Genomic DNA, 19,157 nt, shown 5'->3' on the forward strand with positions numbered 1-19,157 from the left:
CAGCCTCCTGAGTAGCTAGGATTACAGATGTGAGCCACTGTGCCGGGTAACATAACTATAATTTTTGTGAGACACAGTGTGCTATTTTGATACATATGTACATTATATAATGCCAAATAAGACTAGCATTTCTATTACTTCAAATATGTTTTCTTGTGATAACACTCAAAATTCTCATATCTATTTTGAAAGGTATAGTAGTTTGTTTATTTTTGTTGTGTGTGGGGGGTGTGGGTATATGTTTTTCTTTGTTGTTTGTTTTGTTTTGGCTTGAATTCAGGGACTCTTGTTCTTAGTTGACTTTGTTGTTCACAGCTAGCTATCTACAGATGTTTAATGAGTTCTAAATAGATCAAAAATCTCCCTGCAGCTCTCCAGGACCTTTTCCACATACAACCCTTTCCTTTAAGAACTGAGTCTTAAGAATTATGCAGATGCAGAAACCCATCTATTATTGTTTTAGAACTACAAGTAAAATAGGCTTGACAATTCACTGGAAGAAGAAAGTGTTGCATAAAGAAATTTTTTTTGTGTGATTAAAATTTGAAACTAAGCAAAATAATTAAGAATTAAGCTGGGCACAGCCCGGGCACAAAATAACCAGACTTATCTTTAATTAACCTCTAGAAAATGGAAAGTGGGGCTTGGCTCGAGGGTAGGTTGGTGGTAGCCTTGAGCTGAAGAGCTCAAGGACAACGCCCAGGCCCAGGGGTGGGGCGGGGGGTGGGTAACCTTGAGCTGAAGAGCTCAGTGACAGCACCCAGGCGAGTTCAAACTCCACACCCATCAAAAAAAAAAAATGTATTAAGCTGGGCACCAGTGGTTCACACCTGTAATCCTAGCAACTCAGGAGGTTGAGATCTGAGAATCAGGTTCAAAGTCAGCCCTGGCACTAAAGGACACTAAAGTCGTGAGACTCTTACCTCCAATTAACCACTAGAAATCCGGAAGTGGGCTATGGCTCAAGTAGTAGAACAATAGCCTTGAGCTGAAGAATTCAAGGACAGCACCCAGGCCCCACAATCAACAAAAAAAAAAAAAAAAGAAAAAAGAAAAAAATAGGTATTATTGCTTCTGTAATTCACTGAAGAACATTAACCAGGCTTTCATAGAAATGTGGCTATCCTTGCTTTGTCTTCAAAGTAGTGATGGTGTGGACTATGTTGAAAACAGATTTCTGATATATTAGATCCCAACTCAGTAGATTTCAGAATCACATTTACAAAGATGCTGGAGAGAGACTATCTAGTTCCATAAGTAGCACAGATAAATAAAATCAGCCTTGAAATTTGTAGAAGTGAAATGTGACTTTTGTGTTTTTACCAAGCAAAATACAGAACACTTGAGCTGTCCACTTTTAATTTACAAAAATGTATTTGTGTAGTTAGCCAGGTGTGGGTGGCTCATGCCTGTAATCCTAGCTATTCAGGAGGTTGAGATCTGAGGATCAAGGTTTGAAGCCAGTTCAGGCAAGAAAGTTTATGACTTATCTTCAGTTAATTGACAAAAAGCCAGAAATGAAAGATAAAAGATTTATATGATCTGATGAGAAAACAAACAAATACACTGTATATTAAAAAAATACACTGGGACATGATAAATTGTACAGATTTCTAGACATCACATACAATAAGATCTAAGGAGAATATTCTTAGGAGAAGAACATAAAGGCCCAATACCTATGTGCATCTGGTCATATAAATTAATAAATACTATACAGTATGCTGCAAATGAAATATATATCTTGTGGGTAGGTATGGGAGGAGAAAGCTGGGAGAGAGAGGTAAGGGGTGACATTGTTCAAAAAGAAATGTACTCTAGGGCCAGGAGCATGGCCTAACAGTTAGAGTGCTCGCCTAGCATATATAAAGCCCTGGGTTTGATTCCTTGTTACCACATACACAGAAAAAGCTGAAAGTGGTGCTGTGGCTCAAGTAGTAGAGTGCTAGCCTTGAGAAAGCCCAAGGAAAGCCCAGGCCCTGAGTTCAATCCCCAGGACTGGCAAAAAAAAAAAATAATAAAAGGAAAGAAAGAAAAAGAAAAGAAATGTATGCTGATTTATGTCCCTCTGTACATCACCTTTACAATAACAATAAATAAGTTTGAAAGATATAGAAAAGGGCAGAGAAGGCTACGGGTGAGGCTGTAGAAGAAAAAGAAATGTATATATTATCTGACTTATGCAACTGTATGCTGTACATCACCTCTATAGCATAAAAAAGGTGTATTTTTTTTTTTTGCCAGTCCTGGGCTTGAGCTCAGGGCCTGAGCACTGTCCTTGGACTTTCTCAAGGCTAGAGCTCTACCACTTGAGCCTCAGCACCACTTCCAGCTTTTTTTTTTTTCTATGTATGTGGTACCAAGAATCGAACTCGGGTCTTCGTGCATGCTAGGCAAGCACTCCACCACTAGGCCAAACTCCCGGCCTGTATTTTTTTTTTTAAGACACCTTTTAAAAAAACCTGGAGGGGCTGGGAGTTTGGCCTAGTGGTTAAAGTGCTTGCCTAGCATGCATGAAGACCCGGGTTCGATTCCTCGGTACCACATACATAGAAAAAAGCCGGAAGTGGTGCTGAGGCTCAAGTGGTAAAGCTCTAGCCTTGAGAAAGTCCAAGGACAGTGCTCAGGCCCTGAGCTCAAGCCCAGGACTGGCAAAAAAAAAAATAAAAAAACCTGGACTAGGCATTTGACCTAGTGGTAGAGTACTTGCTTAGCATGCACGAAGACTCAGGTTTGATTCCTCAGCATCACATACATAGGGAAAAAAACAAAAAGGCAGAAGTGGTACTGAGGCTCAAGTGGTAGACCTGTAGCCTTGAGCAAAAATCAAACAAAAAAAAGCCAGGGCCGGGAGTTTGGCCTAGTGGTAGATGCTTCCCTAGCATGCATGAAGACTCGGGTTTAATTCATCATACCACATACATAGAAAAAGCCAGAAGTGGCAGTGTGGCTCTAGCCTTGGGAAAGTCCAAGGATAATGCTCAGGCCCTGAGTTCAAGCCCCAGGATTGGCAAAAAAAGAAAAGAAAAGAAAAAGAAAGAAAAGCCAGAAGTGGATAGAACACCAGCCTTGAGTGGAAGAAGCTAACGGAACTCAGGATCTGAGTTCAGACCCCAGTTCTGGCACACAAAAATAATGGATTAAATTAAACAATAAAAGGGAGTATTGGTGACAAAGAGCAGTGATGAGGAAAAGAGTGAAGAATAGTAGTAGCATCAGAGACAGAAGTTCAAAGAAAAGAAGAAAAAATTAGGAAAATAAGGCTAGGAAAAGAAGTAAAAATAAAAGTGTAAATTCTAAAATAAGTGTTGCTAAATGTAAGTTTACATTTTTAGATTATCATGAACTTCAGAAAAATGTAGTTCCTTTCAAATCTTATTTATTAATTTTTTCATAGTGAAAGTGCTAGGAAAGTTTATTAGGAAAAAATACACTTTCAAAAGACTGAAACTAGGTCTTCTTGAGGGTGAAAAGGACTTCCTTTACAATCTTTAGAAGCCCATTTTTCAAGATTTTTTACCCTGGACTTATTCTGCAATTGTCATAGGTTCTATGAAATCTTATTATAGAAATAAAATTTAAAGCACTATCAATTGTAAGGCATACCATTATTTTTATATCTTTAAGAAAGAAAAAGGAGCTATAGCTAACTATGGAACCATGTTTGTTTTTTTTGTTTGTTTGTTTTGCTTTGTTTTTTTTTACCATCTTCTGTAAGACATATAGTAGTATCAGTGATATTGAAATGTGGAAAAGATATTTTCTAAAATAGATGAGATACAGTACTGAGAAGGGCTTCCTTTTCCCAGTCTATTTTTTCTATTTACTATGTCTGTTTTCACAAGATTACTTGTCAAAGACAATTCTAATCTTTCTTCATGAACCCTATCTAAATTCTTTATAGTAAAATACATTTCAAGTTTCCTTTGAGCATGTTTTGTTTCATACCCCATTTTCATTTTGAGTTTCTCCTTAATAGGAAATCAAAAGCAAAATAGGAGTTAAGCAGTTCAACTTTCTCGGCATCATCTGTTAACATTATACCATCTGCCCCAGCAGTAGGCCAAACCTTTTTTTTGTTCTTGCTCTACATGTATTTTTTAAATCCTTTTTATTGTTCTTAACATTTCCACCAGCCTCCGCTCATTCTGGTATCTTTACTTCCATGATTTTTTTCTTTGTTTCACACTACTCTTTTGTGTTCACATACCTTTCTTTTCATCCAATCCTTCTTTTTTGGACAAGTTCTAAAACACATTCTCAATTTCCTATAGCATACTTTACACTACCATATTAGATTCCTCCAGTGCCATTTTTTTCTTTCTATTGAGGTTTTTTTTTCCAGTACTGGACCTTGAACTCAGGGCCTGAACACTATTCTTGGGCTTTCTCAAGGCTAGAGCTCTACCACTGGAGCCATAGCACCATTTCCAGCTTTTCTATACATGTGGTGAATTGAACCCAGGTCTTCATACATACTAGGCAAGCACTCTTACCACTAGGCCAAACTCCCAGGCTTTAATTTGTTTTTATACTGTCAGAAAGCCATAGTTTAGTAGCTGAAACTGTTTAAAATCCCATTATTGCCAGGTGCTGGTAGCTCAGTCCTGTGATCCTAGCCTATAATCCTAGCTACTCAGGAGGCTGAGATCTGGAGATCACGGTTCAAAGCTAGCCCAGTCAATTAGCCACCAGAATACCAGAAGTGGAGCTTAAGTGGTAGAACGATAGCCTTGAACTAAAGAGCTCAGGGATAGAACCCAAGCCCAGAGTTCAAGTCCCACGACCACCACTAACAACAACAAAAATCCCATCATTAAGAAAACAAAGCCTGGTGCCGGTGGCTCAGGAGGCTGAGATCTGATGGGTTTGAAGCCTGCCCAGGAAGAAAAGTCCCCATGAGAGTCCAATTAACCACTCAAAAACTGGAAGTGGTGTTCCAGCTCAAGTGGTAGAGCACAAGAGTTGAGCACAAAGAGGCTCCCACAGTCAACAACAGCAACAACAAATCCCATATAATACAACTTTTGTTATGGCATCATACAATGTTTATTCTTTAAACTTGATAAAATTGGCTTCCTGGAACCAGGAGAATGGCCTAGTGGTAGAGTGCTTGCCTAGCATGCATGAAAGACCTAAGTTCCATTCCTCGGTACTACATACATAGAAAAAGCTAGAAGTGGTGCTGTGGCTCAGGTGGTAGAGCTCTAGCCTTGAGAAAGCCCAGAGACAGTGCTTAAGCCCCGAGTTCAAGCCCTAGAACTGGCCAAATAAATAAATGAAAATTGGCTTCTTCACAGAATTACTAATCCCAGCATTCCTCTTGCTAATTAATTATTACGCTAAATGACATGGTTCTTTCCCAGGAGAATCACTTCCTCACTGTTTTATGTTTTTGTGTTAGAATTAACTCTCAAGAACTCACAACTTCAACTAATGAAAGGTTTCCTGTGCTAATGCCTACTATGATCTTGTTAAGAATTATAGTTGGTTTTTATAATAGCTCATAATCCCTTTTTTGTTGGTTAGTACTGGGATTGGAACTCAGGGCCTTGTACTTCTGAGGCAGGTGCTCTTACTGCTGAGCTATGCCTCCACAGCTCTGAATTTTGCTAGTTATTATTTTTTTGTCAGTCCTGGGCCTTGAACTCAGGCCCTGAGCACTGTCCTTGGGCTTTTTTCCCTCAAGGCTAGAGGTCTACCACTTGAGCCACAGAACCACTTCTGGCTTTTTTTCTGTGTATATGGTACTGAGGAATTGAACCCGGTCTTACTGTATGCTAGGCAAGCACTCTACCACTAGGCCAAACTCCTGGCCCTTGCTAGTTGTTTTATCTTACTTTATTTTTTGTGAGTCATGGGTCTTGAACTGGCCTGGGCCTGTCTCTGAGCATTTCTGCTCAAGGCTACCACCCTACCCCTGGGCCTGGGTGCTGTCTCTGAGCTCTTCAGCTCAAGGCTACCACCCTACTCTTGAGCCAAGCCCCACTTCCTATTTTATAGAGGTTAATTAGAGATAAGAGTCTCAGGGTTCTTTTGTGCCCAGGCTGACTTTGAACCTTGATCCTCAGATCTCAGCCTCCTGAGTAGCTAGGATTACAGGCATGAGCCACCATGCCTGGCCTTGCTAGTTTTTTTTTAATATTCTTTTTTAAATTGTAATTAATAGAAGGGTAACGTTATATTCGCCAGGTGGAAGGTGCATTACTTCACATTGATACCCCTTCTTATGTTTTTGTCTCCATTTCCCTCCTCCCACCCCCTCTAGTTATTTTTAAGATAAGTTTCTTGCTTAACTACCTCGACATGCACTTAAGTACATCCCACATATGTTAAGCTTCCTGTGTAGCAAAGGTAACAGGTGCACACCTCTGTATCCAGCTTTTCATTGAGAAGAGAATCTTGAGAACTTTTCTGCCTAATTGGCCTTGAACCCCAATTCAATCTTAGCCTTCTAACTGGAAGTATAGTGCAATATCAATACCCAGCCAATATTTTCTAGTTTTTTTCTTTCTTTTTTTTTCTTTTTACTTTTGTCAGTCCTGGGGCTTGAACTCAGCGCCCGGGCACTATTCCTGAGCTTCTTTTCTTTTGCTCAAGGCTAGTGCTCTATGACTTGAACCACAGTGTCACTTCCGGCTTTCTGTGTATGGGGTACTGAGGAACTGAACTCAGGGCTTCAAGTATGCTAGGCAAGCACTCTACCACTAGGCTATACTTCTGGCCCTTTTCTAGTTTCTTGAGATACTCACTTTACTAATTCCTAGCCTTTCTTTTCCAATGTTTGTGCAGTTAGAGATATTGTGTGTGTGTGTGTGTGTGTGTGTGTGTGTGTGTGTGTGTGTGTGTGTGTGTTGGCTGTGCCACTTGAACTCTGGCCCTGGTGCTGTCCCTGAGCTCTTCAGCTCAAGACAGTACCCTTTGAGCTACAGCGCCACTTCCGGTTTTCTGGTAATTTATTGGAGATAAGACTCTCATGGACTTTAGTGCTGGGCTTTGAACTGTGATCTTCAGATCTCAGCTTCCTGAGAAGCTAGGATTACAGGCATCAGCCACCTCACATGGCAGTTAGAGGCATTTCTAACTACTGTTGTGGCTGGCTACAAGTTTTAATATGCCTTACTTTTCATTCAGTTACAAACATTTTTTATTTCCAGTATATATTTTTTGGTGTTTTACTTTTTATTGTGATGGTGTTGTACAGACGGGTTACAAGTTACATAGATCTGATAATGAATACATCTATTTGTGGTACTCATTACTGAAAGGTGCTAAATAAACTCTTTGATTTTAATTATGGGCTTAATATTTTTCTTTGTATTTTTGCCAACAGTTATATTATAAATATATTTACATATTTTGTGTACTTATATAAATTAATATATGCTTATAGTGGCTCTGTTATTCTGTATGATCATCTTTAGTATCATATATTCCTGATGAGGATATTATTATTATAAATTGACTTTTCTAGTAATGTTTTGACTTTAAAATCTATTTTCTTTGTTTTGTTTTTTGTTTTTGTATTTTGGTGTTTTGTTTTTTTTGACCAGTCATGGGGCTTGAACTCAGGGCCTTGGCACTGTCCTTGGACACTTTTTGCTCAAGGCTAGCAACTCTACCACTTAAGTAAGCCACAGCTCCACTTCTGGCTTTTTCTGAGTATGTGTTATCGAGGAATCGAACCCAGGGCTTCATGCATGCTAGGTGAGAATTTACCACTAGACTACGCTCCCGACCCCTAAAGTCTATTTTATGTAATACTGTTTCTATAGTAAGTTTTCTTTGTAGAGAAGTGTTGTGATTTATGTGGCTTATCTTTTTCATTCTTTTACTTTGAACCATTTGGTGCTTAGAAGATATTCTTACAATGATTTATTTCTATGAAGCATTTTGTAATTCAGAAGGTTTTAATTTGTACTACATTTTACTAGAAAATGTAGCCTATCTGTCATGTACATAATATAAACACTATGTGTATGGCCCATACTTGGTGCTTATGTCAGAATTTTAAAGCAAGTCACTTTTCTTAATTGCCAAGGCTCTTTTCTAAGTTTTCCTCTCAAAGCAGTTAAGAGAACATTTCTTAAAGAGGTTTTAAAAAACACTTATGCATTTTAAGAGGTTTTAAATGATATGTTTCATTTAAGGTAATTTAAGGTAATAAGATTTTGAGTTAAAGACTAATCCCAAAATTAATAGAAAATTAGCAAAACTGTAAATTCAAGGACAGTATCATACTTCTCACCTTTAATGACCTTGCATGTAAAATAATAATCCCATTTCTCCCCTATTCTATAGTAGTTAAAGATATCTTAGTGCTTGTTTTAAATATACCTCCTGTTTTTTTTTTTTAATTTTCCAGCCCTGAACTCAGGGCCTGAGCACTATCCTTGGGTTTTCTCAAGGCTAGAGCTCTACCACTTGAGCCTCAGCTCTACTTCCAGCTTTTTTCTATGTATGTGGTACCAAGGAATCGAACCAGGTCTTTATGCATGCTAGACAAGCACTCTTATTACTAGGCCAAACTCCCGGCCTAAATAAACCTCATTAAAAAAAAATTACCCTTTTTATTTTAGTAGTTATACAAAAGTCTTTCAATTTAACAAGCCAGATTATGATTTCATTGTACCTTGATCAATGCCACCCTTCTCAGCATTCTTCCGCATCATTTTTTTGTTTTACTCTGAAAGGCATTACTTTATAAATGGAATATTATTACATGTATAGTTAATGTGATTAGTCATAATAGACAAGACTTAAAGCTTTCATTTTTGACTCACATATTTTTATTGATCCCTTTCCTAGACATTATAACATATATCTTTGACTTAGTAAGGTAAAGCTTATGTGTACCATGTATTGTTTTACCTTTAGTCTTGTTGGATTAGAATTTTAAGTTGACAGTAACTTTCTGTACTTTGAACATACGATTCTTTTATCCTCAGGCAGGCTCTCATTATTGCAACTGAGAGTCTGTGTTATCGTCTTTTCTTTACAAGAAACTGTTGTGTCTAGTTCATTTTGCCTCATCTTTTCTTTATTTTAACTGGACTTAAAAAAAAACTATTCTTGAGGTTTGTTGGCATTCTTTAATCTGCAGATTGATGTCCTTATTTTTTGGAAAATTCTCAGCCATTTTTTTTCAAATTTGTTTTCTGTCCTTTTCAAGGATTCTAAATAAATATATATGTACCAATCTCTAATAAAACATTCTATGTCTCTTACCTTCTCTTTTGTATTTTTTACTTTGTTTATTTATTTATTCTTGGCCAGTCATGGGGCTTGAACTCTGGGCCTGAATGCTCTGAAGATGAACCTCACAGACTTTCTGCCTGTGCTGCTTTGAACCACAATCATCAGATCTCAGTCTCCTGATTAGCTAGGAATTACAGGCGTGAGCCACTACTCCTGGCTATCTATTATTTTAATATACCTTAATATTGAATATTTACTCCATGTTTTGTGAGTTTGCACTCTAGGATACAAATGTGGGCATGAGTTATGGTTCCGTTTTTCCAGTTCTTGTCTTTAAAATTACCTACTACCTTGTTTGCTTCTTGATGTTTTTGCATATTTTTTTCTTTTAGTTGGTTTTGTGATTTATATTTTTACTTATAAGTTTAAGTATTCATTAATTTAAGTCACTAAGTAAATTATTTCCAAAAACAGAAACACTTTCTTTTTCTCACATACAATTTTGTCATCCTGTTCATTCTCTGTGATTTGGGAAAGATCCTGTAGCTTTGCTATTGTTGTCTATAGAATTGCTGTAGGTGAGCCGTAGAGTGCTACTGTGGTATCGTCTGGTTGCTACTACAGTTAAGCACTAAAATGTGGCTAATTTGAATTGAAACATGCATATATATATATATATATATTTTTTTTTTTTTTGCCAGTCCTGGGCCTTGAGATAGAAGCCTGAGCACTGTCCTTGGGTTTTCTCAAGGCTAGAGCTCTTCCACTTGAGGCACAGTACCACTTCTAGCTTTTTTCTGTGTATGTGGTACCGAGGAATAGGATCTGGTTCTTCATGCATGCTAGGCAAGCACTGTACCACTGTGCCAAACTCTGGCCCCATATATATCCAATTTCTAAAACCTATTGCAAATATAATATTTAAGGATTTTTTAATAGCTATTACATGTTGAACTAGTATTTTTTGTTTTGTTTTGCTTTGTTTTTTGCCAGTCCTGGGGCTTAAACTCAGGGCCTGAGTACTGTTCTTGGGCCTTTTCAAGGCTAGAGCTCTACCCCTTGAGCCACAACACCATTCCCAGCTTATTCTATGTATGTGGTACCAAGGAATTGAAACCGGGTCTTCATGCATGCTAGGTAAGCATTACTCTTATCACTAGGCCAAACTCCCAGCCCTTGAACTAATAATATTTCTGATACACTGGAGTAAAGAAAATATATCACGAAAATTAATTTTGTTTCCTTTTGTATTTTTGAAGGAAACACTTAAAATACGAAATTATATTAAATTATGTGACTTTTTTCAGTATGGCTTTCATTGGTTGTTTGCTTTTTTGTTATGTTGTTTGATAGTGTTATAAACTTATTACTAATACAAAGTCTGTGGCCTGGATTTGATTCTTGGTTATATCTTTTACTAATAAAATAGTGATAGCACTTGGTTTTCTTTTTTTGTTTGTTTTTGTTTTTTACTTTCTTTAATTTTCTCTTCTATAAAATGAAAGTAATAGTAATATCTAGTGTTTCAAAGATATATTGTAAAATTAAAATAAGACACAAATAGTGAAGCATTAGCTAAATATATAACTTAAAATAATTGGTAATAGAAATTAAGCTATTGGCTGTGTGCTGGTGGCTCACACCTGTAATCCTAGCTATTCAAGAGTCTGAAACTGAGGATTGCAGTTTGAAGCCTGCCCAGACAGGAAAGTCTGTGAAACTCCTATCTCCATAAACTACTTACAAAAAGTCAGAAGTGGCACTGTGACATAAGTGGTAGAGCACTGGCGTTGAGCATAGAGAGGCTCAGTGATAGAGCCCAGGCCCCGAGTTTAAGTCCCAGGATTGGCATAAAAAATTAGCTATTTTTTTGTTATTATAATCAGATTTTACATTTCAGTGGATATGGCCTTTCTTTCCCTAGAATTTGTCTCATAGTCCATAGTAAGACAAATCTTGTCTGAATATGATTATTTGAGTGGGGACATAGAGCTATATATATTATTTAAAAGACAATATGTCATTTGATCTATCTGTATTTGTCTCTAATGTTTCTCCAGGTGTAATTGCCTGAAATATCTCCATAGAGACTTTGTTATAGCTGGGCCTACGCACTGTTCCTCAGCTCTTTTTGCTCAAGGATCGTGCTCTACCACTTTGAGCCATAGTGCGACTTCTGAATTTCTAGTGGCTAAGTCTCAGGGTAACTTTTCAGCCTAGGCTGACTTTGAACTATAATCTTCAGATCTCAGCCTTCTGGGTAGCTAGGATTACAGGCATAAGCCACTGGCTCCCAGCTGGAATCTACATTTATTCTGAGTTTTTCTTAGCTCATATTGGAATGGTAAAAGCATGGACATAAAGTTGAAGAAACCATAGGGAGGGTCATGTTAGAAGAGAAGCAGAATTGTTTAGCCAGAATGTTATTACAATTATATGTTATATTTAGGGCTATATATGGATATATAAGACTTATGTTACTTGTGAAAGCATGATAGGGGAAAATAATCTAAAATGTTATATAAATAGAAATCTATATTAAAGTTTTATATTCAGATCACATTTGAAAATTTAATTCTATTTAGTCTTCAAAGAATAGTTGTGGATTTTGTTTGTTGTTCACATATACAGATCATTTAAAAAGGAAGGAAAATTCATGTTTATTTTATTAAGGTAACACCGCCTTTAATCTAGTGAAGTGTGTTAACTCTGGTTAAAGACAGAGTAGACATACATACTGTGTGCACAAGTGCAGGCACAGGTGCTCATGAGTGCTAACACTGCAAATACTAGCAAATGGAAATTAGCAGTGTGTTCGAAATTATATATATTCTTGGGAAGGGTTTATTTCAGAAATGTGAAAGTGACTATAAAATCTCTGCATAATTCATTATATCAACACACTAGAAGAAAAACTGTGATTAAGTCAATAGATTGTTTTTTATTAAAGGAGAAAAGCATCATTTGATATACATCCAGCAACTTCTTGCATAGGAAAGTAAAGGGTAACAGAACAATGAAATAACATGTAGCATTGGCAGGATATGAGGAAATGGGGACTCATAGTTTTATGATAATGTAAATTGTCACAGTTTTTGAGGGGGAACTAATAATTATTATGTATATGTATATATGTGTAATATATATCATACAAGTATATCTATTATGAGGGCATATACCTATGATCCCAGCTCACTGTGGGACAGAGGAAGGAGTTTGAGTTTAGCTTGGCTACATAGCAGTTCTGTGTCTCCTTCCGGAGAAAAGGAAGGAAGGAGAGAAGGAAGGAAGGAAGGAAGAAAGGAAGGGGAAAAAAAGAATGAACAGAGGGAAAAAGAAAGGAAGAAGATGAAGAGGAAGAAGAGGAAGAGGAAAAAGAAGAAGAAGAAGAAGAAGAAGAAGAAGAAGAAGAAGAAGAAGAAGAAGAAGAAGAAGAAGAAGAAGAAGACGACGACGACGACGACGACGACGACGACTTAGAAGAGGAAGAGGAGGAGGAGGGGGGAGAAGAAGGCTGTCCATTGAGTAGCCCTACTTCTGGGAATTACTGTCATTAGAAGCATTGTATGAGTATATGCTACAGATCTAATAATATACTTCTGTAGTATATTAGGATATGTTTACAAGGCCACTTGTTTCATAGTCTGTAATAACTAAGAACTAAAAATGACATGAATGTCTCTTGATTTCTGGAGAACAACCAATAGGTGATCAATCAACTAGCCTATGATGTAACTATTGAGAAGGAGATAGTATCAAGTTATGTGTAGGATAACAAATTATGGATAATTGTGTATTTTGTTAGCCATTTTTTAATGAAAATGAGAAAACCTGTCTCTATGAAATGTGTATGTGTGTGTACATGTGTGTGCGTGTGTGTGTGAGCCATGAGAAGTGTGTAGAAAGATTGGCAAAGAGAAGGTATAAAGTTGGTTAAGTAGGAAAAGAATTTTTCCTGGGTTTACTGTGTCAGAATTATTGTGAAACTACTTCTCTTTTTCGTAGTCATAGTTTATTGTAGGAAAATTTGCTAAATGAATTGAAAGATTGAGGATATGGAGTCTATATCTGCTCGATTTGACTAGTTAGACACGGAATATAGAAAAGAATGGTACCAAATCCTTTGTTGTAAACCATATGTAAGCATTGCCATTTACAAAGAAGTGTTTTTTACTAAATGATCATATCATTTTTGTTGTTTTCTGTTGTAGCAACTTCGCTCCAATATCCGAGAGATGGAGAAGCTTTGTTTGAAAGTCCGAAAGGATGACCTTGTGCTTCTGAAAAGAATGATTGACCCTGTTAAAGAGGACGCATCAGCAGCAACAGCGGAATTCCTCCAACTCCACTTGGAATCTGTCGAAGAGCTTAAAAAGCAGTTTAATGATGAAACAGCTCTGTTACAGCCTTCGTTAACCAGATCCCTGACTGTTGGTGGTAGCGTATTACACTAATTTTTACTGATGATCACAGAATGCAGTTAATTAAAGCTCACATCCTCAGGAAGAAATTGCACATTACCTGTAGATCTGGGGATCACCTCCTAGCCCAATATGCCAAATACTTGAACCCCAAAAGAGCAGGAAATGTGCACCCTGGACATTTTCCAGGGTGAATTTTCTTACTGAAGTTGAACTTCATGAATTCAAGTGTCTATCTTCCCATGTATTAAAAAGAAAATTTTAAGCCAAGCGCTGGTGGCTCATGCCTGTAATCCTAGCTCATGGTTCAAAGCCAAACTGGGCACTAACGTCTATGAGACCTATCTTCAGTTAACCACCAGAAAACTGGAAGCTTCTTTTTTTTTTTTTTCTTTTTGTTCAAAGTAGTGCTCTACCACTTGAGCTAAGCACCACTTATGTTTTTTTCTGTTTATGTAGTACAGAAGAATTGAACCCAGGGCTAAATGCATGCTAGGCAAACGCTCTACCCATAAGCCACAGCCCTAAAGTAAAAAATTTTGACCACCTAAAATGAAATTCTCAAAGGTCTATGGCTTTATGTTATAGCAGTTTCCATTATTTCCTTTTTTGTTTTATTATCTTTTAATTTACTCCAGTTTTATCATATATAAGATACCTTTAATACTATGAAAAAGGGTGCTAGACATAAATTGCAAATTAAAATGTTAGAGATGGTGTACCTGCCCAGTTTTTCTTTTTTATTTCCCAGGATCCTCCTGTACCACACCCTATCTCCAAATGTAGGTTATTCTTAATCTTATATGCTCAGTACTAATGACTGATTATGAGGAAGTGAAGTATATTGGAAGAAACACCTATGCCAACCTTCAGAGGTTTTAGGTAGCTTTACTTCCATTATCCTTTATAGGTAGCACAGAACTTTGCATATAGTGAACTATTCATACATATTTTATCATTATAAATAAATATCTTCTCAGAGAGAGTTTTACAAACTCCAATGAGCTGCAGTTATTCTACAGATAACCAGTGACCAAAGGTTTGAGAGAGATTTTAGTGCTTAACTCTCAGTTGCAGACTATTTGGGAATTACTGCTATGACTGTTCATTCATGTGTAGTTATGCCCTCTATAGTAGGAGAGAGACTGTTCTTGTCTATTAAGTCAAAGGGATGTTTTATGAGTTTATGGAGAAACTGGACTTAAGGATGCATGTGTCAGGCATTGTGACTGTTGTGATGGCAAGGACAACAGGGTGATTGGCTTCATTTTCTGGAAAGAGTAGTGGGCATCTTTTGCCATATAGCTTCAAACTGCCCATCACCAGTAAGTTCCTATGAAGCATTTTGTTATACTAATACTGCAACCATTTTAATTTGGGTATTATTATATGATTACTTGTATTTCTAATAATGGAATTGTTTGTACTCAACAAACTTGAGAGTGTATGTGTCATCAGAGAAATTGACGATGATTAGAAGGCAGTTTACCCTGTTCACTGGCAATTAACTTTTTCCTTAAGAAGCAGATGGATATAAAAATTAAGGCTAACAGAATTTGAAGAAGGTTTAGAGAGGACATGAAACAAATTAGGACAGAGACAGAGTATAAGGAGAAAGAAATACTAGGTAAAATTCATTGCAATTCTGCTAGTACTCAAACTTCTCAATTGATGGTTATACCAAGTAGATTAAACACCTAATTATTTGCTACTGGGGAAAAAAACCCCACAAAATCCAGTCTCTGAAACTAGTGTTTATTTAATTAAGAGAGTCATTCTTTCTCTAAAACCAGATACCTAAACTATACCTAAAACAGAATATAGAATTTCAAATTCTGAATAGTCTATTGAGATGATTGTGATTTACCTATGAATACATTAGCAACATAAAGAATTTAGAACTACTCTCTCACCAAGAGCTGAACATTTTACCAATTGTGAGTTTTCTTAAATAGATTCCTTAAATAGTACCAGATACATTGTTAACAAATACTTTGAAGTATTTAGTAATGGAGAATAATAATCAATAGACTGCAAGTAACTGATTTGTACAAAGCTATAAAAGTAGGGTAGGAATTTGTTCCATATAGTCTTCTAGCTAGATGCTTTGTTCTTAGATTTTTATCCCCTGCTCTTTCATTTTCCCTATTTCTGCTTTAGATAAACATGGTATGACAGCCTATGCAGAAAACTGTGTATTATGTGCATAGAAGTTAAGTACCTTAAAATGCTTTTTCCTTTACAAATCAGCTTCTAAATAAATTGATTGGAAACATCAGCAGAGATCCAGAAGCAATGCCACTACTTTTCTGTGTGGGAAATGAGACATAACAGTAGTTTTTCAGTTACAGATAGAAATAGCAAGTAGAATAGGATACTTTATGTTCCCTGATGAATGAAAGAAGCATATTAAGTTTAGGAGGAAGCAATGATTCTGTTGTTTCTTTTGTCCAGCTTCTGAGTGTTCCAAAGCAAATCTACTCTGCCAGTCTTGCTGGATCTAAGGAACTCCCTCTTGTGTCACTTGTGTGCCTAGCTTCATATTGAATATATTGCTTCCCACCAAGTGAAATGATGAGCCCACAAATATGATTTGTATTTAGAAAGGTGATTCAAGTCACAGAGGGAATCAGGGCTTCTCTCCAGCTTGTCTTTATTCCCAATCCAGGACACACACCTCAGCAGCACAGTAGAGATGGAAATCTTATTACATTTTAAATAAATATTCAAAAAGAATCCAGTTTTAAAACTGCTGGGAACTTTAGATTACATATTGAATTTGGTGAAATATTAAATTTTTATCTCATATACTGAACAATTTTGTGAAGCATGTAGATAGTCTTGTATTATTCAGAAAGTGTACTTTCTATTGGTTTCTCTTTCTTAAGTTTTTCCTAACAGTTAAACTATGACTTAGAAGTCATTTTATTTTGATACATGTTTATATAGATAAGTTAATTAATTTTCATTATTTATAAGCCATAAGAACTTGAAAAACTTGGTATAGATTTGAATTATTACAGATTTATAGTGAAACATTTCCTACTATAATGAAGTTTAGTGAAAATTTTAGATCGTTTTATGTATTTCTGTATATAGTACAGAATTCTTGGTGGAATTATTATTCATGATAGATGCAGAAAGAGAGAGGAAGAGAACATTTGGATATTTGGAAAAGAAACAGGAGAAAAAAGTCTTCTTTTATGGAGGGCCAGTTTTGGGGCTTGAACTCAGGGCCTGGGCACTGTCCCTGAGCTTCTTTTGCTCAAGGCTATCACTCTGCCACTTGAGCCACAGTGTCACTTCCGACTTTTTCGGTTTATGTGGTGCTGCGGAATCAAACCCAAGATATCACACATACTAGGCAAGTGCTCTACCTCTAAGCCCATTCCCAGCCTGGAAAAAGTCTTATATTCATGTTATTTAGTTTATTTCTTACTTCAATTAACGTGAGTCAACTATTGATTTTATTCATTCCTTCATTCACTCCTTTATTTATTCATGTGCTTTGGTAATGGGACCTTGGGACCTGAATTGAGGGTCTCTTGCTCTCTTGGCTTTTTTTTTTTTTTGCCAGTCCTGGGGCTTGAACTTAGGGCGTAGGCACTGTCCCTGAGCTTCTTTTTTCTGAAAGTTAACACTCTACCTCTTGAGCCACACACACACTTCCATCTGTTTATATGGTACTAAGGAATCAAACTTAGGGCTTCATGTATGCTAGGCCAGCCCTCTACCACTAAGCCACATTCCAGCCCTTGGCAGTTTTACTTGTGGCTGGCCCTTTACCACTTGAGCCATGCCTTGAGTTCCGACTATTGACTTTATAGCCAATGATGTTTTAAAAAGTTAGAAGAATAATGGTAAATCATATGACAGATAGACACACACACCACACACACAAACACACACACACACACACACACACACACACACATATCTTATACTTGCCTATGGGTTTAACCATCTGAGCATATTATGTACTATGAAACAACTGCAAATTTTGCTTCTCCAAACAGTCTGAAGTTCTTCAGTATTCTTTCCTGTCATTCTAATCTGTCTCTGTTTTGCTTCAGCACATCCATCAGTGTTTATAAGAGTTCAGAGTCAAAGGATGATCATTATGGTATAGACTGAAGTGTATGAAGAAGGAAGTTGTAGAAATTAAAGGGTTGCTTTCTTAACTGATAGTAATGCCTTGAGTTGCTTTGTGATGTTTAGAAGTTGTGCACTGAAGCAAGGTCTCCATGGAAGAGAATAGAGTTCTTTGTTTTCAGCCTCTATTTGAACTAAGATATATACGCATTTTGGTTTCCAGTGCAACGGAAATGACCTCAACACTTCTTATTTATTATCAAGGGAAATCTTTCATGCTTATTTAAAATGTCAAGCATTTCCCATCTTATTTTTTAGATAAAGAATTTACATACGATAATCTTTCCTTACTTTGTTGCAAATCATGATATGTCATTTGAATGTACTTTAATAGATAAATTATTACTTTACAAATTGTTAGACTGGTCAGAATATAAAGTTCTGCTTTGCATTTGACCTGATAATGCAGTTATTATTCAATTTTCATTATTTATAGGAATGAATTATAGCATAATTCATTTGTGTTGGTTGAGGTGAAAAGGGAAGTGTCTTTATAGTGATGCTAAAGTATGTAGTAAATAACTTTTTTTTATTGCCAGTCCTGGAATGTGAACTCAGGGCCTGAGTGTTATTCTTGGGCTTTCTCAAGACTAGAGCTTTACCACTTGAGTCACAGCCCCATTACCAACTTTTTCTATGTATGTGGTACTAAGGAATCAACCCGGGTCTTCATGCGTGCTAGGCAAGCACTCTACCACTAAGCCAAACTCCCAGCCGTAAATAACTATTTTAAAGGAATATTATCAGTTGTAATAAATCTACAGAATACTTTTTGGTCACCTAACCATGCCTTTCTTAAACAGTTCAAATAAGTTTTTTCCTTGAGAGTATTTGTCACCTTTAAAGGTAAAGTGATTGTGTAGTTTCATAAAGTATCCTTTCATTTTAGGCATCATTGAAAAAGGAATTGAGTCCTCCTGCAGTGGCTCATGCCTATATTCCTAGCTACTCAAGAGGCTGAGACCTGAGGACTATAGTTCAAAGCTAGCCCAGTCACTGAAGACTATGAGACTCTTAACTCCAATTAACCACTAGAAAATAAGAAGTGATGCTGCGGCTCAAGGGGTAGGGCAGTAGCCTTGAGCTGAAGAGCTCAGGGACAGTGCCCAGGCCCAGAGTTCAAGTCACACAACTGAAAAAGAAAGGAAGGAAGGAAGGAAGGAAAAGAGAAGGGAAGGGAAGGAAGAAAGAAAGGAAGAAAGAATTGAAAGAGAATATGTACTTAATAGAATTTTATAATGACCAATCCTTGGGAAGAGACCAGGTCATGTGTCATTTTACAGTCTGCTATTAACCTATTTTAGCGAGTTAAAGATTCTCTTAATTATCTATAAGTCTTACATTTATAGCTCTGTGGATCTTGCTTAGTAACACCAACTGATGTTT

General features: G+C 36.8%; 1 protein-coding gene across 3 annotated transcripts in view; it reads left to right on the forward strand.

Moving 5' to 3' along the window:
* Stx17 (syntaxin 17) overlaps positions 1-19,157 on the forward strand; it is a 47,489-nt gene that overhangs the window by 17,650 nt on the left and 10,682 nt on the right. For all 3 annotated transcript variants that reach the window (XM_090330321.1, XM_090330320.1, XM_090330319.1), the window contains one exon: positions 13,410-13,635. In XM_090330321.1, the coding sequence (XP_090186447.1) occupies positions 13,410-13,635 (226 nt within the window). The remainder of the gene's footprint in view (positions 1-13,409; positions 13,636-19,157) is intronic.

The sequence above is a fragment of the Megascapheus bottae genome, chromosome 3 (assembly GCF_031878675.1).
Source record: "Megascapheus bottae isolate mThoBot1 chromosome 3, mThoBot2.hap1, whole genome shotgun sequence".
Classification (NCBI taxonomy): Eukaryota; Metazoa; Chordata; class Mammalia; order Rodentia; family Geomyidae; genus Megascapheus; species Megascapheus bottae.